Source organism: Radiomyces spectabilis (assembly GCF_025331425.1).
Source record: "Radiomyces spectabilis strain NRRL 2753 chromosome Unknown BYT42scaffold_1, whole genome shotgun sequence".
In the NCBI taxonomy this organism is placed as follows: Eukaryota; Fungi; Mucoromycota; class Mucoromycetes; order Mucorales; family Radiomycetaceae; genus Radiomyces; species Radiomyces spectabilis.
The window spans coordinates 2,541,890-2,562,121 of NW_026251926.1; the positions used below are offsets into that span (position 1 = coordinate 2,541,890).

The 20,232-nt window shown below is 43.3% G+C and overlaps 7 protein-coding genes across 7 annotated transcripts; 3 read left to right on the forward strand and 4 right to left on the reverse strand.

The window, feature by feature from the left end:
• Positions 1-446: 446 nt before the first annotated feature.
• BYT42DRAFT_542325 (fork head domain-containing protein) lies at positions 447-1,838 on the reverse strand (the record flags this gene model as incomplete). Its single annotated transcript, XM_051565614.1, has 2 exons — positions 447-1,148; positions 1,236-1,838. The coding sequence occupies 2 exons, from the start codon at positions 1,836-1,838 to the stop codon at positions 447-449; spliced, it is 1,305 nt and encodes a 434-aa protein (XP_051428713.1).
• Positions 1,839-2,726: 888 nt separating this feature from the next.
• On the forward strand, positions 2,727-4,228 carry BYT42DRAFT_33904 (uncharacterized protein). Its single transcript, XM_051563109.1, has 3 exons — positions 2,727-3,421; positions 3,491-3,663; positions 3,754-4,228. The coding sequence occupies exons 1-3, from the start codon at positions 2,962-2,964 to the stop codon at positions 3,985-3,987; spliced, it is 867 nt and encodes a 288-aa protein (XP_051428714.1). The 5' UTR covers positions 2,727-2,961; the 3' UTR covers positions 3,988-4,228.
• Positions 4,229-6,905: 2,677 nt separating this feature from the next.
• On the reverse strand, positions 6,906-10,339 carry BYT42DRAFT_525673 (uncharacterized protein). The gene is made up of 5 exons (XM_051565336.1): positions 9,400-10,339; positions 9,064-9,303; positions 8,024-8,986; positions 7,709-7,936; positions 6,906-7,620 (listed from the first exon to the last, which is right to left on the reverse strand). The coding sequence occupies exons 1-5, from the start codon at positions 10,072-10,074 to the stop codon at positions 7,003-7,005; spliced, it is 2,724 nt and encodes a 907-aa protein (XP_051428715.1). The 5' UTR covers positions 10,075-10,339; the 3' UTR covers positions 6,906-7,002.
• A 75-nt stretch (positions 10,340-10,414) lies between these two features.
• Positions 10,415-12,483, forward strand: BYT42DRAFT_553631 (alpha-2-glucosyltransferase Alg10). The gene is made up of 9 exons (XM_051566505.1): positions 10,415-10,547; positions 10,666-10,754; positions 10,830-11,136; positions 11,198-11,354; positions 11,421-11,561; positions 11,647-11,785; positions 11,862-11,915; positions 11,982-12,124; positions 12,180-12,483. The coding sequence occupies exons 1-9, from the start codon at positions 10,449-10,451 to the stop codon at positions 12,443-12,445; spliced, it is 1,395 nt and encodes a 464-aa protein (XP_051428716.1). The 5' UTR covers positions 10,415-10,448; the 3' UTR covers positions 12,446-12,483.
• Positions 12,484-12,918: 435 nt separating this feature from the next.
• Positions 12,919-15,840, forward strand: BYT42DRAFT_553634 (velvet factor-domain-containing protein). The gene is made up of 8 exons (XM_051566506.1): positions 12,919-13,227; positions 13,310-13,374; positions 13,502-13,528; positions 13,615-13,666; positions 13,742-13,981; positions 14,100-14,162; positions 14,259-14,899; positions 15,008-15,840. The coding sequence occupies exons 1-8, from the start codon at positions 13,163-13,165 to the stop codon at positions 15,439-15,441; spliced, it is 1,587 nt and encodes a 528-aa protein (XP_051428717.1). The 5' UTR covers positions 12,919-13,162; the 3' UTR covers positions 15,442-15,840.
• Positions 15,841-16,047: 207 nt separating this feature from the next.
• Positions 16,048-17,916, reverse strand: BYT42DRAFT_553636 (uncharacterized protein). The gene is made up of 6 exons (XM_051566507.1): positions 17,685-17,916; positions 17,461-17,558; positions 17,269-17,395; positions 17,031-17,196; positions 16,917-16,976; positions 16,048-16,841 (listed from the first exon to the last, which is right to left on the reverse strand). Exons 1-6 carry the CDS (start codon positions 17,817-17,819, stop codon positions 16,258-16,260), a joined length of 1,170 nt encoding a protein of 389 aa, XP_051428718.1. The 5' UTR covers positions 17,820-17,916; the 3' UTR covers positions 16,048-16,257.
• Positions 17,917-19,939, reverse strand: BYT42DRAFT_553640 (uncharacterized protein). Its single transcript, XM_051566508.1, has 2 exons — positions 19,868-19,939; positions 17,917-19,808 (listed from the first exon to the last, which is right to left on the reverse strand). The coding sequence occupies exons 1-2, from the start codon at positions 19,880-19,882 to the stop codon at positions 17,958-17,960; spliced, it is 1,866 nt and encodes a 621-aa protein (XP_051428719.1). The 5' UTR covers positions 19,883-19,939; the 3' UTR covers positions 17,917-17,957.
• Between the last annotated feature and the right edge of the window lie 293 nt (positions 19,940-20,232).

Sequence of the window (20,232 nt, forward strand, 5' to 3'; positions counted from 1 at the left end):
TCGTTGTGTGTGAAAAAACCATGGAAGCAGGGAGAAAAAAAAACCTAAACGAAATGTGCACATTAAAGAATCTTGGAATTGTTGCAAAAGAGAACAACCCTAATTATTTTAGCATCATTGTACGACAGATGATCAAGAAATGACAATTTTTTCTATTACGCATTGTGGGTCATAGAATCGGATGGAATTTTTTTGGTGTGAAATGGGAAGATGAACTTTATTTGGCTGGATTAAAAAAAACACAGGGAAATAAGAAAAAAAAATTGGGGTTTTCTAAAGCCGAGCGAAAAAAAAAAAAATCAACAAAACGCGATGTTTTCCAAAAACAAAATGCCATCTTTTTGAAAAATGGCATTTTACCCAATTTAACTATTCTTAGATTGCGAGGGGATCGGACTGAAATACGAACTAGATTCGATCATGATGTCGACGAGATTCGAAATTGTTTAGTTTAAAATATTGTTCACCCGCATGAGCGATGGATTAAGAAAAGCGGCAGGATCTAGTTCGAGTTTTTTAGAAGGATCGGAATGCATGCATTGCGGATCATGTTGCTGCGGTGAAGTGGATGATTGTGACGACTGTTGATGATGTTGAAGCATGGTGGGGGTGCTCATATCGGTGGCAGGTGAGTGAGGAGACGAACTACCACGAACGGAACTTGTTTTCGAACTTTCACTTGCCAGACTACTAGGGACGCCTCCGAAAGTGGCCGAGAAAGCGGACATTGGGCGCTTTAATCTCGATAAGAAAGAAGCGACTTTAGCTTGCTCATTCATATCGGCCGTGTAATCTCGCTGATCCGTACTGTAAAACGAGGACACAAGGTTGAAATCCATCTCATCGACGCCCGCGGTTTCAGCTAAGGCCCCATGGCGCATGGTCGTTTGATGTGTCAAGTCCAACGGATGATGCGCCGGCGTGGTTTGCGTTAATTGGTGCTGTTGCTGTTGCTGCCAGTATTCAATGTTATTCAAGAATCCGCTGTCCAGAATTTGGCGGCCAAAAGTCGTATTGTTCAACTGCTCAATATCGACAATCCAATAACCGCCTTTGGACGATTTATGATGCTTGCCGATATGATCGTGCGGCATCCGTGGAAGTTTGCGGAAACAGCGATTCAATGACAGATTATGTCTGATTGTGTTCTAAATTTTTTTTTTTTTTTGGAAAAAGATGAGTAATGAGTGATCGGGTTCATACATATAGCCTATGCCGTATATGGAAGAGCTTACCTGCCAGCCGGTTTCATTAGATTCGTACAAGTGGGGGTACCTCGTTTGGACCCATTCGTAGATTTCCCGAAGCGTAAGTTTTTGCTCGTCCGAGGTAAGGATGGCTTGAGCTATTAACGATGCGTAGGAATGTGGGGGTCGTCTTCTCTTGCGAACCGGGCGTTTTTGTAGCACTTCCGAGAGCATTTGTTCCCGGTGGTGCTGCTGTTCTTGCGGTGGAGGATGTTGTTGTAAATGAGGATGATGATGATGCACAGATGGTTGCTGTTGTAGTTGGGGTGGTGGGACTTGTTGTTGCGGAGGTAAATAATAGGAGGGATGGTACATGGAAGTGGATGGTTGCATGAAATGGTCTTGCGTAAATTGCGGAATGGTTTGCCGAACTTTGAGAAGCCCTTCACAGAATTGTTGTTGTTGTTGTTGTTGCTGCTGCTGTTGCTGATCATGATCATAATCCACGTGGAAATTAGGTTCTTCTGCTTCTTTATTCCAACCGGGTGGTAGAAATCGTGCAGATTTATCGGCCGAATGTTCTTCGATTAGGCCATCAACTTGGCCGTTGCGCAAGTACCGCAGACCCGGCAAATGGATGACGGTTGACATATTAGGAAGCTGGAAATTTTTTTTTACGAACTTGTGTCACTTTGTGTTATTGATGTTTTTCTTTCTTTTTTTTTTTTTTTCAATGGCACGGTTGCACTACGTTGGGGGACGAAACAGAAAAGCAAAGAACCTCTTATCTTTTCATTCACATTATATACGACTTTGGAAGCTCTACTAGGTTTTTTTTTTTTTCCTTTTCTCGTCTTTTTCACAACGGGAAATTTAAATTCAAAGTCGGATGTATTTTCATAGTCGATTGTCGAATACATACAATTATTTCCGAGAAAAAAAAAAGCGGGACGAATAGCAAGATAGGTGAGAAAACACTGTGATAGTTGTATTGGGGTCGGGCTGGGTGGGGGGAGGAAATGTGGAGAAATATACGATGGTCCCGCATGGGAAAAGTGTAAAGACGAAAAGATTGATTCCATAAATCCTTAGTTGCCCCCAGTAGTGGGATAGATTATCCCGTTTTGGCTACATCTGGTTTTATTTTGGCTTTCAAAAAATCTTATTCTAGCTTCCGCTAGATTGTTTGCCCATTCCAGTCCTTCAGCAATATCCAACTCTCATTGACAGGCAAAATAGCATGCTGAAAAAAGCTAAAAAACCTACCCAGCGCATGATATCATGCGAATTGGATAGCCAAAAGGGCTAAACTCCGCTAATAATATGACATCATTGACTGATGCCAAAAAAAAGTCCACCCGACCCAGGATGAAACCTAGACCATGTTAGGAAGGGTTGTCATTGCATTGCGACCCCCGTTGATCCTTCCACACACACATCATTTTTTTTTGGTTACACAAGTCACAAAATCCAATTTAAATAAGAGTAGAAAAACTTTACATATCAAATTTTTTCATCTTTACCTTTATTCCTTCGTTAAATCAATCAAGTAACAATGTTTGAAGGTACTCCCATCTCTTTTCAATCAATCTCTCCACTGTTGTTTCTTGCTGGCCCGATACAATCCGAAAGAAGCAAGATCAACATGCATCCGAAAAAGCGAAAAATAAAAAGAAGATTATCACGATTCTGACCAGCATTTAATTGTTTAGATCAAACCACAGCTGTCACATCCACTTCCGGAGCCGTCGTTTCCACCCCGACGCGTTTTCTCATGGAGTGTGGCGAATGGAATCCTACGCCAACGTTTGGATCCATCGTGAATGAAATCAACCCTTTTGAAGTTCAGTTCCAAGGATCCCGTCCTACCTCCAAATCCGATCCGGTGACTCCACCCAGCGCCAACGCCACCAAGAAACATTTACTGGTATCACCGCCACAACATCCTACCGAACCACCATTGACTCCACCCAGTCCATTGAGTATCAGTCCTTCCGATACCATGATGGATGGATCTGTATCCCAGTCACAACCTCCCGCAGATCAATCACATCAGCCATCCGTTTCTTCCACTTCCATGTTTCGCCGAGGCAGTGTCAAACGGCAGTCTGAATCCAAAGAAAGCTCGGCCGAGCCCGCCAATCATTCAGGTGGCCGCAAACGACGCATCATTTTCGAAGGTGAAGACGCTGAAGATGAACGCAAAAAGTTCCTCGAACGCAACCGTGTGGCAGGTAAATTTCATCACTTTACCTCATCTCAAATGTATCAGTCTATATTCATTGCACATTTTTCTCTTTTAGCTTCCAAGTGCCGACAGAAAAAGAAGAAATGGATGCAAGAGTTGGAACAACGGTCCGAACAAGTGGCCAACCGTAACAAGGAACTCCATGACCTGGTATCACAGCTTCGTGAAGAAACCATGTATTTACGCAATCAACTATTGGCCCACGGCAACTGCGATTGCACCGTCGTGGTAAACATCACTTTCACTTTTTTCCGCAGTTTCCGGTTAATTTATAATGAATGACAAATGCTCATGTCGTTTTTTCTTTTTCTGTTACAGCAATCCTACTTGCGAAAAACATCCGCTCAAATCACAAGTTCAGTAGCTTCGGCCGCCGCTGAATCGACAACCACTGTACCTGTCCCTCCTACAACCAACCACAACTTCTCCAATATGGTCAAGGCCCCGGAACAGTCCACTGGCTGGACCCCCTTTATCAATCAAGCGGCCATGAAAGCGGACTACTTTTCTCAAACCACTTTACCGGAAGCTGCTACCCAATCGACCTGTTAAAAAAAAAAAACAAGTCTCCCCCGAAAGCATCATCATCATCCATTCTATTCTCCAGTGACAGCGAATTTCTACAAGCTTCTTTTTCGCATTCCGCCATGAATTACCGATCGATCACCAACAAAAAAAGGATAAACCTACCGCCAAGAAGCCCGAAAATTTTTTTAGTCCCAACAGAAATGCGCAAAAATACTGATGATAACGACCCAAGACGGCAAAAATGCGGACCAGAAAACTTAACCCCCTATCTTCCACATCCAACCTAATTTTACATACTTCCACTTTCGTTTGATTTCTCACCAAGTGCGCCAAAAATTTATCGATTTACTTATCCATTCTGACATTTTCGCTTTCTGGTGTAAAAAAAAAAAACCCTTTCTACTGCTTCATTACCATTATGTCGACATTTTTTTTTTCTCTTTATCCATTTCACACTTTTTCTTCCTCTTTCTTTTCTTTTTCTATTGACTTAGCTCTCTCATTCTCTATGTAAAAGCCCCCCCCAGTATAGTCTTATTCCCTCTTTCATGGTACTCAAAGCAACTGGCGCCGTGCTGTGTATATAGTTTTTTTATCCTTCTCTTTCGTATATTTGTTATGATGCAAAATGAGTAATATATATTTTTTTTATCTTGCAACAATAACTCTTCATCAGACAACTGTGGGTCAATGTATGACATCGTGCTGTGCTCCAATCACGCAATTTAATGAGCTCTTGATTTATCCATGACTTTTTGCGTTTGGAAAAAAACAGACTATCTTGCCATCATCTGACCCTTTTTTTTTTCTCAAACTTGTCAAGAACCATGCTTCCAACTGGACCTTGTGGGTTGTGATCGAACACATCCGGTGAAAACAAGTCTTGAAAGACTGTATTACATCATGGTCCCCTTCAAGTTCGCAGTACCCTTTTTTTATTTATTACATCGACGATCTCTGTGTGTTTTTCTTATTAAATTAATGAGCTTACAACCTTTCGCCACTCATCCAACTTATTACACAAGTCAAAACAACACTAGGCTACTTTAGGTCATTGGCTAAAATACTCACTTCTACATTTTGGACATGTAATAACCAAATCAAGGAACACGGACTTTATTTTCATCATGCCAATCTCTGTTTTTTTACTGTATAACCTGTAAATAAATACGCTGTACGTCACATCCAGTAGTCATCGTTATGATAAATCTCGTTCATGCATTTTTTTTGTTGGTTTCTGCATACCTTCTATCTATGCGATACACCGGTTGTCTGACTATGGTAGCGCATACGTCAACCCTAAAGTAAATATACTGTGGCACGTGGAACTCGACAAAAGGATTACCTTCTTGGAATAACCACGCAGGTTTTGTCCATCCTGCGTGTATTTTGATCGTTAGTGCGCTTGGACCATCCTATATTCTGCTCGTCGCCAGATCATCAGCTGCTTCACGGCACATGGATAGAGAGCCTTGATCCATGCAGATCCATCAATCAAACCTGTCCCAACCCCCAAACGAGAAAAAAAAAAATGTTTGTTCTTTCGCCACATCTGTTTTCCTTTTTACTAAAGAAATAGACCGTATCGGAACTTTTTTCCCGACCATCCTTACGCTGTGTGGTTACGTCAATTTCATCACGCATCGATTGTCAATCACAAGTCACCAGTTATCAACGGATTTTGGTTGACCTAATCATGCTTTCTCTACACACACACGCACACACACACTCAGCCTTGAAGCACACCATTTTACGTTTCCTCATATGACCATTAAGTCACCGTATCCGTTCCTTATGTTATCTTGCAGTCCAGGCTATATCCGACAGCTCACAACGCTATTATTTAGATTTTTCTTGGGCCATGCCAGGAAAAGTCTATCACGGTATATATACCACTTTCAGTGTGCCGTAATGTGTATAGTCGGTACGCGATACAAAAACTTTGATATATATGTCGTAAAACACTGGTAGAGATGTTACACATACAGTATTCGTTACGATAGATTTTCCGCAAAAGCAACATGGCCTTATACAAAAGTGAGATTGAATTTAAAATATACGCAACGTGAGAAACCTAGAACTGTTCGTCTAACCAAAGGTCCACATCCTCGTCTCCACCGCCCTCGGTGTGATTGCTTGGTGTCACTGTATTTAATAATGATGAGAGCCATCCTAAACGAAAAAAAGCATTTGTCTCTGTGGCTATGCTCAAATTATTACACAAAAGACGATAATGAACCATCGAACGGCCGACTTACTAACATCACTAAGGCAAAGGAAAAAAAAAGCTGACAATCTGTTAACCTGAGTGCCGGTTCACCAGACCAATACTGCACTGTGTATTTGTTTTAACTGTGTACGCCTTGATTAGTTACACTTTGCTCTGGCCTTGTGTTCTAGGGAGACTGTTTTGAACGAGACTGTTAAGCTCTCGCTTTACAACGTAAACATAGTGGCTACTCAATCTATGGGTAGTATATGGACATAAACATAAGTGAACAAAAACTGCTACCCAAGGCATAATACTTTATCATACAGTACGACACTCTTGAGCATTCATAATGAGAAGTAAAGAAATGCATTCTACAGTATCATCGATGAGTTTGAGGAAGAACCACCTAGTGCACAGTAAATTCAGGACATTCTTCTTGTTCTAGTGCTGCTTCATGTTATTGTATTTTGAAATGGAGAGATGGTAAATCAATTCGACAAGGTATGCTCTTAAACTTTTGGAAACCCGTCTTTCTAAAATAACATTGATTTGGTCTCTGAGCAAATTTGTACACAACTAGGTTTTGCTCTTTTGAGAAAATAAGTTTTTTTAATACAAACATCAATCAAGCCATGGTTTTATGCATTTCCAAGAAAAGGGTGGATGTTTTGAGACGAGATTGCGATTTTAGAATAAGAGGTTGTCTAACTAGTTACAGGTAGGAGATAACAAAAAAAAAAAAAAATGCGAAAGTAGAAAAAATATAACAAGCTAAAGCAGGATAACGAAAAAAAAAGGGATGATATACTTCTACAGTCTGCCAATTTTTAATTACTGCTCTCTGCTGTGGAGGACTCTTTAGCAGCGGCCGCAGCAGCCCTCTTCTCTTCGTACTGACGATGCTTCGCTTCTCTTTCACGACGCTTTTCCTGTTCCTCCTTTTCGTATTCATACAATTCCACCAGTTCTTCCTTGGCTGATGAAGCGTCCTTCTTGCGTCCACGGATAGTGATAGCACCGGAAGTATCGGTCGAAGGACTGGCATCGCCCTTGGAATGAGGGAACTTGACAAACACATTGTATTTGTCTTCCAGTTTCTTCACGTAGCGACCGTTGGGACCAATAAGGAATCGATGGAATTCTTTGGGAACATTCAATGTAAGGGTGACCTGATCGGCCAAAGTATTGACAAGCGCCAAAATGCGTTCCTTGGCCGCTTCCACATTGGTCTTGATACCCTGAATGACGACCTTGACCTGTTGCTGGCCCTTCTTGCCAGACTTGGATGCCGACTCGAACCCATCTCCACCCTTGGCTGCATCGCCAATATCAATCTTTACGCCCAAATCTTCTTTCAACTTGTTGATGTTGGTTCCAGTCTTTCCAATCACGTGAGCGGAATAATTGGCAGGAATGCTGAATTCCGTGGTGTAAGAGTTGACAAACTTAAAAAAAGTTACAGTCGTCAGCCACTCTGTTACTCTGATCCCTTTTCCACTCCTCTCTTTTGTGTTTGGCTACAATGTTCCTTACCTCTTCATGCTTGGCAGCTTCATACACCTTGTTGATTTCAGCAATAATGTGAGAGACTTCATTGGTCAAACCACGGACAATCACGTCATCTTTGGAGGCACCGCCGAAACGAACCGTGGCCGTGGATTCGTCGCCACCAATAATAGCATTCAAGGTGGTACCCTTGGGACCAGTGATCAGACGATGATATTCACTGGGCACCTGAATGGTCTTGCTTACAAAATCAGACTGTCACCAGGAAATTTTTTTGTTGTCAGTACAATGATCCCAATCTATCCATCCTGATCTATCTTCCCCCCCGGTGCCAACAATTACCAAATCAGATGCAATCTTCATAAGCTCAGCCGTGGCGCCTTCCAGAGATTGTTGACGATCCAAAGCTTCGTCCTTGCTTTCAAACACGACAAAAATGGGATCTTCTTCTTCGTTATCCTTGGGAACAATAACTTCCACTCCGTGGCGCGACTTGATACGCTGCAAAGCCTTGGCGTGACGCACACGAATATGACGGTAAAGATGAGGCTCAATATTGACCGTGGCAAAGAGCTCAGGCGTCAATGCGCGACACAATTCAAAACCGGCCTTGTAGCCTTCAGCAGCATCCTTTTCGTTTTTGCTGACAAATTCAAGGGGAACCGAGTTCTTCAATTCCTTGGCGGTAGGAGTACCGACTTGGACCTTTTGCTCGTTTTCAATCGTCTTCAAACTTCCCTTGGCCAGCAAGTACTTCAACATGCATTGACCGTGCTGCAACGAGTTGGGAGCGGATTTGTGCATTTCGGCAAGATCAAGGACGTTGACATGGACCGATCGCGCTTTCTCCATCACAAGCGATAAACCGTTGATCAAGCGTTCATCGGGACCGCGAATAGTGACGTTCTCGGAAGGATCATCCAGAGGAGGCAACTCGACGGTACAACCACACTCGTTCAAAATTTCCTTCAATGTAGCACCATTCTTACCGTAGAGGTACTTGTGCTGGCGTTTCGGGATGCCAATCGCCGCGCTACGATGGGTCTTTTGCAACTCAGCGTAGCGGTCCTCCAGGGACTGCTTGGCCTGCAACACCTTGTCCTTATCACCTGTAATAAGGATTCCGGTCTCACGCTTCGTTTCTCCGTCATCCGTCGTAGTACCCTGGATTAATCCAATCGCGGGCATTTGAATCTTGACATTAAGCTCGCTTTCCAAGTTCTTGACAGCGCTGTCATGAGGACCTGCCAAGAAAAGATGATAGCAAGGATCAATCGTGTCCACACGAATGGTCTGCTTGGCAGCCTAAAAAAAGGGGTATCCATGGTGAGATCAACCGCTTATTTCAATATTCATGATACTTATCACAGGTATTATCTTACCTTTTCTCCCACAATCTTTTCGATTTCTGATTTAGCGATATTGATACCCGCTGCATCGCCAACAATAGTGATGGGCACCATTTCATCGATTTCGGTCTCATGGGAAGGTTCCTCGCCTTCCTTGCGAGGAGGCATATTGATACGAGTACCTGATTTAGTTTCGATTTGTTTCAAGGTGCTGCCTTTGGTACCAATAATGAAACGACGAGTGGAAGAGGGCACCATGACCTCGACGGTACGCTGTGCCAAAGAAAAGAAGGAAAAAAAAAAAGGACTTTACATCAGCCGCCTGAACCCTTTTTTTTTTTTTTCCATTGTCCATCTATACTTTCTTACCTTGACAACGAGACCAGCGACCAACTCTCGTTTGGCTTTGGCGACATCGGTCGGGTTACCTTGGATGAGGAAGGTGGTAGTACCGACACGATTGGTGGAAGCGATGATGTTGGTGCTTGTTTTGCTCATGACCTGCTGAAGCACATCAGCACTGCTTTTGAAACCGAGTGGCTTGCTTGGTTGATTCACAATTTGTTGGTTGGCGGGCAATTCCAAAACATCTGTGATGGATGTGGCGGCCTTCTTTCCGGTTCCAGGAGACCCAGCAGCAGGAGAGTGAGTACGTCCAGAGACAGGCTGGGACTTCACACGCGAAGCGGTGGTGGACCATCCGGACACGACGGGGCTTCGAGGAGCAGCAGCAGAAGACAGAGATGGGAACGCGGATTCCGAGGATAAGTCGAGTTTGGCATCCTTCTTCTTTTCCTTCTTCACGGGAGCCACGGCTACCGGTTTGCCAATAGGCGTAGGATAGTCACCGGCGATGAGAGGATCAGCGAAAGCTGTATTGTCGACCACTACGGGATCATCTGCGCTAGGGACCACGGGCTCATCGACGGTGGTGGTGTCGACACCGGCATGGGCTGCTTCAGCTTGAGCATGACGAAGGGCCAACTGGGCGGATGGCGGCAAAGATTCCAAAACCGGCTGCTGTTGTTGCTCAGTAGAGTCCATATAGACGATAAATTACGCGAAAATTTGACAAGGTTCTTTTGAAGAAAAGGACAGGTAGGCTCAAACTAGGGTTTCTGCTTGCTCACCAAAGAAATACTTGTTGCTTCAGAATATAAAAAAAAACCAAGAAAACAAAGATAAACTTTTTTGATAGCGTTTTCTTCTTTTTCTTTTTGGTCCTTTTTCCTTGCTCAAGAGTGGTTGGGCTGGAAAATAAGAAAAGAAAGGGTTAAAATTTGCGGCCCAATCGTTGCGCGATAAGTCGTTGGGTGGTGCAAAAAATCGGAACGTGGCTTCACCAAACTTATTCACCTGAGTCTGAAAAAATTGCAACCCTTTTTTTTTTTCTATCATCCACACACCCAACACTGACGATGTCCAAACCCGTGGTCATCATCCCCATGGCCATCCATGCCGCATGTCTGGCATGGATGGCCAAGCTCGTCCAGCATAATGTGCCACAGCCTTATATGGTAAAGCAATGATATACAACATTGATGAGAGTGTATTCCTACTATTGTCCACTTGGCTAGCCTATGCTTGCTTTATATCTGCCATCCCATTGATGATTTTTTTGGTCTTTTTGATCAGGACGAAATTTTCCATATTCCGCAAGCACAACGATACTGTTTGGGTGATTATGCAACCTGGGATCCAAAATTGACAACACCTCCAGGCCTGTAATGTGCTTGATCTCTTTTTGTTTTTTTTTTAACACGTGTTTCATGCCATTGACGCGATGCCTGTTTCTCTAGTTATATCATCAGTCATGGTTTATTTCTCTTGGGCCGCGTAGTTGGCCTGAACTTGTGCGATGTGAACAGTCTTCGCATGGTGAATCTTGTCTTTGCTGTGGGACTTTATCCGGTCATTTATGGCCTTTTAACTCAGCTTCATCAAACGACAAGCACTCTTTCAAGAGCGCTTTATGCATTAGCCCTGTGTTGGTTCCCGGTTGGCTACTTTTTCAACTTTGTCTACTATACAGATACTGCATCCACGTTCTTCGTACTACTATCTTATCTATTTGTCCTACAACACTGTTATGCCCTCGCTGCTCTGGTAAAGTCTTGACATTGGACGCTTCAAAGAAATCATTCATCTAACAGTGTGATATGTACAGATGGGAACCATAGCCATGACCTTTAGGCAAACCAACGTTATCTGGCTAGCTTTTTTCATGGTGTTATCCATCATTGACATAGTGTCTGCGCAACCCAAGAAAAAAGACAGTGGGTCGACATTATACAATCCATTGTGGTCTGATAATACCTCGATTGGTAAACTTCCCCAAAAACTTGAGCAAATCAAAACTTGCTTGGCTAAATCGAGAACTTTCTGGTTAGTCGATATTGTGAGGGCTCTGTGGAGTTTGATGGTTGAAACCTGGCGATCATTTCCCGCGATCGCCCCTCGAATATTCCTGTTCATGATGGCTCTGGTCAGCTTTGCGGTGTTTCTCGTTTGGAACAATGGCATTGTTCTCGGTCAGTAAAAATCATGAAAACAGTAAAACAGTGGCAGTTTCCAAAACAAAAAAATCAAGACTAACAAACGACAAATATATACCAGGCGATCGATCCAATCATATTGCGGGACTGCATTTTCCCCAATTGTTCTACTTTTCTTCATTTCTGTCTTTTTTCCTTCTTCCGTGGACGTTGAAGGTCACCTCCATATCAACATGTCTGAGGTGCTTTGCCCATGACAGGTAAAAAATCATCTCTTTTCGGCGGAGATACAAATGGTTTGTTTATTGTGTTTCTAAAGTCACTTTATTCCCGTAGATTGAGGAGTTTACTGACGGCAAGCATCATGGTGTACTTTGTTTATTATTTCACGTAAGAATGCTTGAGTTGATCTTTCTGCAGAAATAACCGGGTGATTGAACCCTTTCCATCATTCAGTTACGAGCACCCATTCTTGCTCAGTGATAATCGTCATTACTCATTCTACGTATGGAAAAACATCTATCGGCGGCATTGGAGCATTCGTTATCTCCTTGTTCCTGTTTACATGGTCAGTGGATGGCTGAACATGGTACATCTCAGTAAGTGCCGGATAATGGGGAGCAAGTTTATTGGATGCTGAGTTTCAACAATTAGGGCGCCACGCCACTATCTTGTTTATGGTTGGGTATGGGTGTGTCATCATACTCACTTTAATTCCATCGCCATTACTGGAGTTCCGGTACTTTATTCTTCCTTTTATGTTTTATACCCTTCATTTAGCTCCTGCTTACCGGGGAAGACGATTTATCCTTGGTCTCAGCATGTACCTGATACTCAATGGATTGACGATGTATATGTTTTTGTATCGTCCATTCCGTTGGGACAGTGTACCCCAGGAATGGCAACGGTTCATGTGGTAAAAGTAGAAAATTTAGAATAAAATTTTTTTTGAGCTTATCTTTTATTTGGCGAGTCGGTGGAAAACTTTCGATTTCAAAAGAACACGTCAAAAAGGATCAGATTTTCACCGACACTTTGGTCGGTGTTTCTAAATGTCGTAATTGCTGGTTTTTCTTTTTCCGTTCATGAGATCAGAATGTTGAGTTTTCCCCCTCCTGCCCAACCTGCGGAAGAAGGAGGGGAACATTTACTTTTTGTTATACCTGAAATTGCCCGATAAGTTCGATATCTGACATAACATTATGTCACCATCAAAAATACCGAGAACAGAAGATGAGATGGTGAGGGTTATAATACCTTTTTAGCTTTAGTGGAAAAAAAAATGTAAAACAAAAAAAAAGAAAAAAAAAATCCAAAAGCATAAGAAAAAATACTTGAAACGTCACAAAAAATAAATTATTTTTCTGAGCGAAAAAAAAAAGGAAGATAAAGCTGTAAAACCAACATTTTCGTCTCCCTACATGAACCTCAGCTTCACCATTCCTTCATAGACACCAATCTCACTGCTTATCAAGCTAACTAATTTTCTGGGTCCTGCGTCTATTATCCTTGTTTCTCATTCAGTGACCGACCGACTCGCCTCTTAATACAACGATTGCACGACTTCTTCCTTATTTCCTTGTTACTCGAATCACTGTCAACTCGGTATTCAATCATTCTCATCGATTCCTCCTTCAATGGACGACTCAGTCTCCTATCACTTTGCCACGGTCAAGCAACGGCGGGAGAACAGACATGAAATGTACGTCGTATTGCCTTATTTTCGCGTTCGTCACACTAGTTTTTTGATATTAACGCACCCCACCTCTTCATTGTTCATTCAGTGAGTACCACTTAGCATTGCGACAACAGCCTAAACAGTCTCGCATGTGCGGTGTGGGCGAGAAAGGTATGTGTTTGAATAAAAAGAAACAATAGAAAGATATACGGTCCAATTCAATGGATTGAATATTAAAAGAACATGTACTAATTGTGTCTTGATTGGCTTTTTTGTTTATTTATTAATTCGATAACAGCGGATAGAAGACCCATTGATCCACCGCGTGAGTGCTGGCATAGATAATACATTTCTTTTTTTTTTTAGAGGGGGGGGGGGGATTGAAGCAGAGTATTAACGCACAGTTGCTAGCCATTGTTCAATTGAAGGTCTACGATCCGTCTACCAGCTACACCGATCGCAAGTAAGCTATTTCCCGGAATTGCCTCCAATCTTGTCATTGGATAATTATCTAATGTGTTTTGCTGTGTCCATTCAGTGCCTATCTGCAAAATCCGTATTATTTTATGTACGCTTCGCTTATGGCTGCTGATCTGGATGAAGAACTTCATTTGTTGGGAGATGGGAAAACACGAAGTACGACAGGTTCAGTGGTCTCGTCCCTGTATCATTTAAAAGATATCGACAACACAGATGCCGGTTTCTTTGTCTTTCCCGATCTCTCTGTACGCATGGAAGGCACTTATCGCTTAAAACTAAGCTTGTTCGAAATTATCGGGTACGATAAATATGCAGGGTGTAAAAAGTCTGTGCGAGCCATCATTACTCATTCATTTTCGTTCTCTCCCTTTTTCTTTTATTTTCCTTCTACGGGCATCATTCTTTCTGATGTATAGAAAAGAAGTATTCCATTGCAAGTCCATCATTTCTGATGTGTTTGTCGTCTATTCCGCGAAAAAGTAGGCTTTTTTTTTCTCAATTCTAACTTGGAACGCATTGTATTATATTAGAGTTGGCTTTGCTTACTTTTTTTCTTTTTCGGCCACGTTATCTAGATTTCCCGGGATGGAAGAATCTACGTTTTTGTCACGATCGTTTGCAGACCAAGGTCTGAAAATCCGTATCCGAAAAGAACTTCGACAACGACGTAAAATCAGTCGACGGAAGGGATCTGAAGAAAGTTCCCCGAATCCTATCGATCTCGACAGCAAAGCCGTCGGCAAACGTATAAAAAAGACTGGATCGACCTCGGCTGATATGTTAGTGCAGGCAACGACGTTATCCGATACTTCCACCCCAGTCATCTCTTCCGATGCTGAATCCGCTCATTCCACTCCCAGTGCACTGTCTTTGGCATCGTCATCCACTCCAACTGCAACCACTCACACCGCCTCCAATCTTTCCCACTCCAGTTCCTCGTTTTACCCAGGTTCTGAAGTATCCCATCGCCACCTTGTGGGAGACACATCCTCTTCCTCTGTTCCCGCCTCCGATATTCGTATAAGCACCTACTCACCGGACGTCCATGCCTATTATCCATGCTATCCGTTGAAAGCCGATAGACCTAGCATCAATCCTGTTCATAATAACCCAATCCATTCCACTTCCAGGGGCGTCGTTGCTGCCAAGACCCCAGATACTGTTTCCTGGACGCCACTCACGGGCCGATCTTCCGACGACGGCACTCGCAGACAAGGTAAATTTTGCTATTACATCTTCCATGAAAATCTTTGTAAATCGCTTTTCGCTCACTGCTCATATTTCTTCTCACTTTCTCTCTCGCCTTTCTGTAAATTGACCATAGATAACAATGAAAATACACAGCACCCACCGTCTACACACTCTATACAACACCATCCATCGCCACAGCAGCAGCAGCAGCAGCAGCAACCATCTCATTCTACCTACTATTTGTCACCTCCTCAGTCCATGGGATTGCATCGTTCTACGCCTTCTAATTCAATAGAACAAGTGGTTTCCTGTGCATACCCTCCTCCTCCTCCATCCTATCGCCCTCCATCGGACACTTATTATCATGCTTCACTTTATCCCTTAACCACGTCCAACGCGATTCATCCTGCTTTAGCCGCTCATTCCCTCAACTGTCCAGATCTATTAGCTTCAAAGTCTGCTGATTCGATGCCATCAGCGGACTCGCTTCATCGTTCATCCTCACGCCCCCAAGGTTATCCCAGTCCATCCACAAGCAATCTATCGACGACGTCGAAACGGGGTTAATCCCACCATCTTTTCCGTTTTTTGAAGCGACACAACTTTTTTTTTTCTCTCCCGTGACATCCTCTTTGGCCGATATATATATCCATTAATGAATGTACTTTATAGTAACAAAAAAACAAGCGCCAATAGCAATAGCAAATATCATTTCCCGGCATCCATCATCTTATTGTCGAAAAAATCCGCAAAATTTCGATAGATCAAGCTGGTGAAAAAACAAAAAAAAAAGTTCTATGTGTAAATTCGTATTCGCTATTGTCTTTTTCTTTCCTGTGCAAAGGTTTTAGATACTAGGTGTACATTATAATCACTGACGCTCAGCGGTGCCTTGAACTAAAATTATCTAATATCAAATGGACGATAACCTTTAATCGCTCTGTGAGATTGAAACCACAATGTCACGCTAAAAAATGGCGGAGCATGAGGGTCCTCACTTCTGAGCCCATCGAAAGAATTAACAACAGAGTGAAACTAGCTCATATGATATCGTGGAACTGACATCATTCGTCATCATTGCAGCCAGTGATTGGGGAACAAGGAAACAGCACTAGCCAGCAGAGAATCCATCCTCTTCATCACATGGTGCATATGAATATGTTAACTTTCTGCCATTCGTGCAATAACCATCTACTAGTCAATTTTTATTGTACAATTGTATCAGACAAGAATGCTAATATTCTATATAATGAGGGAATCGTGATCATCTATGTGCAAAAGAAATAAAAAAGCGAAAATTACAGACCATCTCTCCTATCTGGAGGGTCAACGCAAGCATATATAAACAGTAAAAAAGCAAAAGCATATGTTTGAATGGAGCGGTTAAATATCGACGATTTCGATGCCTTCCGCCGGTGATTCATTTGCAATCATCAGCGTACGATTTTCCATGTCGGAAGGATGCATATCTACATCAGTCACGGGACTATCCACGGTATTCTCTGTCATCACGATATTCTCCGTCATCGTATGGTCTTCGGGATGATATTCTGGTCGATGCCATGCATTATCTTCCACATCGGGGACATCTTCCTCCGATGTATTTAATTTAGCATGGATACGGCGGCTAGAACGCGTAGGCTTTGAGCGCTCCGGCATGACAGGTGGTGACTCCAAAGAGGGATCCTCGTATTCATCCGACTCATCCATTTCGTCTAGTGGATCGTCGAAAGTATACCGTACATTTTTTCTACGGTCGCGCGGCCGTAATTCGCGTGGTGTGATGGCCATTTCCATGGCAATTTGCCGTGCCTTGGCTCGATCTTTTCTTTCCTGTGCACGTTGATACTGTTCCACTCGCGGTATCACATCATCATGGATCCTTTGCAAGAGTTGCCGGTCCGTTCGTGATCCTGATTTCTCTAAATCCTCTGCGAAATCCCGTAGCTCGTTCATGCTCTTGCATACTATTGAGTTTTTTCACAGCCCGTATCAGCATGGACATATGAAAGGTATGAACCATTATTGGCGGGGTGGCTCACCTGTTTCAAACTGATATTTAGGTTTGTTGCTTGGTTTCTCACGCCATAACCATGGTGAATCTAACCCGCATGTTTAGCATTCGTAGGGTAACCTCGGGACTTGTCGCACGTTACCATCAAATTGCCAATAAGTATGTTTTTTGTTATCTGTACCCATTGGAATGCCTCTTGCCGGATTAGTTTCATTTTTGCTTGTATTTTTGCAGAAATGATCAATGGCTGCACGGACAGCGTGACAATCTTGAAGCTGCCACTCAACCAGCGAACGAAGAATTTTGAGCTAGGCATTTTCCATTTTAGTCAATACCGACTTCTTTTTTTTTCGACAATAAAAGTCCACGCTGTTATTTACCTTGATGTTGGGTGTTAGTGAGTGAAAATCTGTGCCTCCTGCCAGCGGATTAGCATTCAGATCGAAATCAAACGATTTCAGTTTGGTGTTGATGAGATCGAATAATGCACGATTGTAATGATTGCCTCTGTACATCCCGTGTTAAAAAGGATCCGTAACCCGCCACATTGTCCTTGAGTCATGTCCACTTACTCTATCGCCTTTTTTCGGTTCAAGGCGTTGCTAACAAAGGCGCACAATAACTCATCCATGAGATCCGGGTTGTTGCGAAGAAGAGCATTTTCAAGCATCTAATAATTGATCATGGAAACGTAAGACACGCAAAACGTTGGATGATTCTCCTTTTGATCCTATTCTCTACGCTCTCACTGTCTCTCTGTTTAATTTCCCCAGTTATCGCTCATATTCCAACGTACATCGGGTTGAAACGGAGGAAATCCGTGAACGCCTGTCAGATCGGTCGCCGATCCGAACACGCTGACGAACCCATAAACGAAGGCTAGCTCCCACTGTTCCTCGGAAGTCCAGCTAACAGGATCTGTATCATTCATCGAGATAAACCGATTGGGGAACGAATTTACCAAGAAAGCAAAGAAATAATTAAAAAAAAAAGGAAATATACAAGCACACGCGACGCTGTTCTTTTCAGCGTCCAACGAATAAGGAAAAAACTATCTATGGTGAATTTTTCAAGCACCGAAATGGTAGGAAAATCTCTGATGCACGGTTTCCAATAAATCATGATGTTCGTCCGACGTCAAGTAGACAGACGAATATAGCCGTGTTTGCCGTCGATGATTGAAATCCACCAATCTGCCGACCCATGATGCTTTGAGAGCTTTTTTTCCTTCAAAGCTTCGCGTTGGTTTTCTTTTGAATACGTTCGGCTCTTCCAACAACGTGAGACTGCTGGCGGGCGTGATGAGAGAACTTTCCGTATTGGGCGTGCCGTTTTTTGGCAGTAAAAGCGAGTGATCGTCAGCACTCTGCGTGTCTGATGGTTGGCTGTTGTTACCGTCCACTGGGTAGATGTAGTCCCATCCGTGACCATACGATCCGCGGCGGTCCGTTAGACTTCGAGCATTGCGATCGTCGAGCTGGGGTTCTACTGGTTGTGAAAGCGTGGGCAAATCCGATATGGAATGCGCGTAGCTGTGTCTGAATTGGGAAGCATCGATTTTATCTCTTGGAGATCGCAGATCGTACACTTGCTGATGAAGCAAGTTGTGAAGTGCACAAGGATAAAAGTCATAATCCGGACGCGGTAAAAGAACGCATGGCTCAGTTTCAATGGGCTTGACAATGACCAGCAGTCGAACCGAAACGGGTTTATCCCAGGACGCGTGACGATGGCGGCGGGCCTCTCGGGAGAACATATCCACGAGGGTCATTTTCTCTTTTTCTTTACAGACGTGCATGTCTTCCAGTTCATCGTCCGTGTCTGTAAAATGCCGGCTGCTTGGTGGTACAGGCAACGACAGCTGGGATGTTTCCATGACATCTTCATCCGTGATATCGCTCGACATTTCAGCGCTGTGACATACGCCGGACGGGGACCGTTGAATACACACCGTATCTTCAAAAAAGATATCCTTCAGCTGCACATCGATCCCTGTCATACCTTGCAAGTCGGAGCATCCTTGCATCAACAGACGCTCAAAAGGTTGCGCTTGGTGGCGAAGTTCTTTTTGTTGTTGTCGGTACATTTGCTGCATTTCCTTGGTGAGAAAGTCGTACTCATGTTCCAGGTCCTTTTCGCCGTATTTCGACAGTTTCTGAAACCAATCCCATTCCTGACTTGTCAAACGGGCGTCTCGACGCAAACGAACACAGGGAAGCATCTGCTCGCGATGTTTGGGTAATAAAACTCGCATGCCACATCGAGACGACGCGCGCACACAAAATAACGCCAGGTACAACCCGTCGTCCAATTGACACGACTGTTCTTGTACAATGTCGCGTACGGAAGTCCAAATATTGCTAGGTGTGTGTCTGAGACGAAACACGGAATGGAGCTTGCAGGGCGACTGCCAATGGAGGTTGCCTCTGATCTGGTAGCTGGCTGAGGCCGGTTGCAAAGTGACGAGTAGCTTAAAAGCCGGACGGTCGTACTCGACAATGTGATGGAAAAGTTCGCCTAAATGGCACCCTAATATCTCGGACAAATGTCGAACCGCGGCCAAAAATCTTTTATAAAAGTCATCGTCCTCTCCCCCGTTATTCTCTTGACGATCGCTGAATTGACCGGATACATTTACATAGGCGAGTGTGCCAAAGGCTTCGGATGCATCCGTGCACCCCAAGGCATACCATGATAACGATTCTTCCATCACTTTTGCGAATCGGTCGCTGCTGGTGGTGAAATCGTGATAAGCCGACTTGTTGTTCAAGAGGATGGGCCATGTCGGCAATTGCCCAGCGGACGTCGTCAACAGTTCGCCACGATCATTGAATATCACCGATGTCAAATAAATGCTGTAAGATTTGGGCTTAAAATGCAAGCTATTTTTCCGAGATTTGAAAAGAGCATGAAAATAGCTCTTGCATCAACGGGTTACCTTCACACACAGAAATAATAGTTAAATTCCTCATAGTTTACCTTTCGCTTGGTCATCAGAAATATATCGGTCAAAAAAAAAACAAAAAAAAAAAGAAGAGGTCAAAAAAAAAAAGAAACAACAGAAAGAACAAGGAACGTTGCATACAAGAGCTCTCGGACGATCAGATTAGTCCCATTCTCCTTTCAAAAAAGAAAAAAAAAGTTGAGCCCCTTACTACTGACTGATGTTACCCAAGGAGAGCAATTCAATGCAGTCAATTCGGCGACAGATTGTCTTGTATTCGTGCCACACGTGCACCAGGAGTTAATTACCTGAAAACTTGACACTTTTTTTATCTTTGTTACAATACTATCATAAATATCATCTAACAAGGGTGTACTATAGTTAACATGTCGTTGATCCC